This window comes from Haliotis cracherodii, unplaced genomic scaffold (genome assembly GCF_022045235.1).
Source record: "Haliotis cracherodii isolate W230 unplaced genomic scaffold, xgHalCrac1.p SCAF_1, whole genome shotgun sequence".
In the NCBI taxonomy this organism is placed as follows: Eukaryota; Metazoa; Mollusca; class Gastropoda; order Lepetellida; family Haliotidae; genus Haliotis; species Haliotis cracherodii.
Genome location: NW_027266264.1, coordinates 32,635,841 through 32,639,627, shown reverse-complemented (window position 1 = coordinate 32,639,627; position 3,787 = coordinate 32,635,841). Strand labels below are relative to the sequence as shown.

The window sequence follows — 3,787 nt, the reverse complement described above, 5'->3', positions numbered from 1 at the left end:
CCAGGCGAAGGTTGCACCAGCGTGTACTCAGGGTACGGGTGAACGCAGATACGAAGCTAGCTCATTTAAGCTAATAGTAAATATAAGGATATTGATATGCACGTGTGATGTATATCGTCTTATATCACGCAGATGCCCCATAATAAATGAGCGAGATTTATAGTGTGACACTTCACATATTCTACCCAAGTGGGGAATCGAACTCAGGAGTGACGAGCGAACGCTCCAACCACCATCATCCAAATGCTTTAAACATCCCATTGAGCTGGCCCGTGAGGGACCGAGGGAGGGAGGTCCCTGAAAATTCTTGAAAAAAATAATCATGCTTCACAACTGTTGCAATGCGTGTTTCTTTAAAATACAAAATACAAAATTTATGTTACGCGCATCCCATCAGCTTGAAATACAATGAGTCTATCAGTTTGAAATACAAGCAATCTATCAACTTTAACTACAAGTATTGGAAACCCGTGAATATCCTGGGTAGAATACGTCTTAGGCAGCCCATGCTTGCCGTAAACGGCGACTATGTTTTCCGTAAGAGGCGACTAACGGGATCGGGTGGTCAGGCTCGCTGGCTTGGTTGATGCATGTCATCCAAATGCATAGATCGATGCTCATGATATCAATCACTGATTATTTACAGACCGCCGCCTTACAGCTGGAATATTGCTGAGTGCGGCATTAAACAACAAACTAACAAACAAACAAACATCACTTACTTCAACGGTTAAGGATAATTTGTAAAAAATGAAAGCAAATATCACCTGAGAAAACAATACGTGAAATGCTGGCCTTCCTTGTACATACAATGAAGAAGGACTTTGAAACCTCTATGCAGGTAAGGTTTAAATTCATAAGCATAAATAAACGGATGAGTAAGTAAGGGATCATAATTTGTGTCCATGACTCATATTGGCATGTGGCAGTTCATGAACTATTTCATCGCCAATACTTCACGGGTTTGTGTACACTCCGTTCCTTCACAACCCGTGAAAAGATACTGTGCAATGTACACGCATTTTTAACCATTAAATCAAGTCACGGTCTGGATCTAGCGAAGGGGAAGCCAGCTCAGACCAATGAGCGCTCAGATTAAGTCGGCAATATGCAACGCGTATATCTAGCTCTGCGCATATCTTCAATATCAGGCAACAGTCGAGCTCGTGCACAGGTTTAATTCTGGATTAATTTGGCAACCATCAAAGTCAGCAAACGGTAAATATGAACTTATTCAACAATAAGCAATGAAATAATATTAAATCTATCTAACTAAGTACCTGTTATGTAAACACTCCATATAAACATATTTAGCATAAACAACATTGAGATAAAATGCAGTAGTTTACTGTAAGATTAATGAACACTTACTTCCTTGTGCTTGAAACGGAAGAAGCTAAGGATCCGTCAATTTAATATTTAATGTGTGTTACAATAAAGCTTCGTAACCAGAACCAGAACTGCCGTGGCATTGCTTGAATAATCATAAAATTGTCGTACTCACACACTCACTAGAAATGTAAGACTAGTAAGATTCTCTTGACTTTTTTTCGAAACCGAGGTAGGGATTTCATTATTTTTATTCCTTGTGTAGTTAAACATGTATAAAAAAGTAAACTTGATACGATGTAACAAGTGACCACGTCCACTGCGGCTCGATATTTGAAGAGACGCGTCATGGTGACCAATGGTAAGTCACTAAAAGGTATAGCAAAAGCAAAAGTTGAACACCTGTGCAAAACCGAAACCTGAAGTAGTTTTTAAGCAATGCTTGAAAAGAGTAAGGAGCCGGCGGGTCATGACCAACGAGAAGATTTTAACAAGCCATATAACAATTTATATTTCAGATCGCCTGGTCACTATATATTGATGCCAAGAGAAGACAACGGGCTTCCCAGCGGCCATTCAGATCTTCCAGCAATTTCGGAAAATAATGCACAACACTAGTTTCCATGACGACCATGTCGCTTACCTTCGTGAATATGACGACCGTTACGCACTACAGGTGCTTCCCGCCATCTTGTTTCTTGCCATTCTGACGTTGGTAGGCTTCGCGGGGAACTCGCTCGTCTGTTATGTGTATATTGTGAAGTTTAAACCAAGTCCAACCAACAGTTATATAATAGCCCTGGCAATATTTGATCTCGTCAACTGTGGCATATGCATACCTCATGAAATAGCTGCCATGAGATACAGATACACGTTTGCACGATATGGCTTGTGCAGGGTAATTAAACTAATCATGGCATTTGTATCGTATGCATCAGGGGCCATAATCCTAACTATAGCAGTGGATAGATATCGGAAAATTTGCCGACCTTTTCAAAGACAGGCGACATGGCTCGTTGCCAAAGTAGCAATCACTGTGTGTTCAGTCCTATCTTTGATTTTTGCATCGCCAGCTGCTGTTGTGTTCGGTGAAGGGACACTAACCACAAGCGATATCCACATCAACGGTTCAGATTGTTCTACAGCAGATGAATACAGCGTGACCGTATATCCCGGCATCTACAACGGTACTCAGTTCTTCCTATTTGTTGCTACAACCCTATGTCTTGTTGTCCTCTACAGCCTAATATGGAGACAGATTGCTAGGCAAGGGACATTCCTAAACAAGGTCAAAGCCAAGCAGACTATTCACTCAGGCCAACAGATACACACACCCATTGCTGCCTTTAGTGTCCAGCTTGATGCTCCTGAAGGTGTTTGTGCTGTATCTGTAGCAGACTCGAAGCCGCCAACTGACGAACTGACGAACCAATACCAAATACATTCTGAAACAGAAGATGGAGTATGCTCCTCGAAAAGGACGCCCACCGTTTTGGACTCATCCACAAATGCCCGTGTAGCAAGGACGCTGAGTACACGCTCATCCTCAAGAAAGGACAAACGGCCAGATAAGACACTGTTTATGTTGTGTCTGATCACCTTTGTATTTGTACTGAGCTCTCTTCCCCATCTGTCTTTGAAGGCGACCAGATCAGTCAATAAGCAAATTTTCAAAGGCATTCAAGGAGCTAGATTAACAGCTTACAGTCTGTTTCTGAGATCGTACTTCATCAACAGTGCTGCTAATCCTATCATCTACGGCTTTTGTAATCTGTATTTCCGACGGGAACTTAGATTCCTGTGGGAAAAAGTAACATGTAGGCCACAGGGATAGTGTCCGAAGATACACGATACCTCGCCGTCATTGGAGTTGGTGCTCCTTCTCAAACTGTTCCCCAGTGTTTGTACAATAGAGATATATAGCATTAAGGCAAACTACGATAAATATTGGTGGTGCAGTTAAAAAGTGGGATGAAGTCATCCAGAGCTGCTTATACTAAACAATGTATATACTGTAAGCATGTGTACACTTGTAAATAGCACATGCTAAATGTCCATTTAATTACACCATATGTATATGAACTTCATCCGATATATATGTAATATGCATATGTCTCTGTGTGTGTGCACACACTTATCCTATAAATTTTGTCTTATCACTGTATACCTTGACCTCTTCATGGAATGGAGGAAATAAAGAAGGTCTACATATCTATCTATTTCCTTTCCGATGTACGGCAGATTTAGTTCAAACATACCCAATGATGTAACTTCAAAGGATTTTGATGTTTCTTAAATAAATCTTTTGATATTAAAAGCAATTTTGTGGTATTTTAATGTGTTTTCGTGATCTCAAGTTTTTATAATAGTTATGTATAGTGATATTGTAAAATTGTGTTGATAAATGTTGTACTAATTTATCGGATATAAAAAGAGGCGGCAAAGGGGATTAAGAAAA

At 40.3% G+C, this 3,787-nt stretch overlaps 1 protein-coding gene across 1 annotated transcript; it reads left to right on the top strand.

Annotated features, from left to right (window-relative positions):
- Positions 1–1,933: 1,933 nt before the first annotated feature.
- Positions 1,934–3,577, top strand: LOC139455404 (orexin/Hypocretin receptor type 1-like). Its single transcript, XM_071236961.1, has one exon. It carries the CDS (start codon positions 1,934–1,936, stop codon positions 3,161–3,163), a length of 1,230 nt encoding a protein of 409 aa, XP_071093062.1. The 3' UTR covers positions 3,164–3,577.
- The last annotated feature ends 210 nt before the right edge of the window (positions 3,578–3,787 follow it).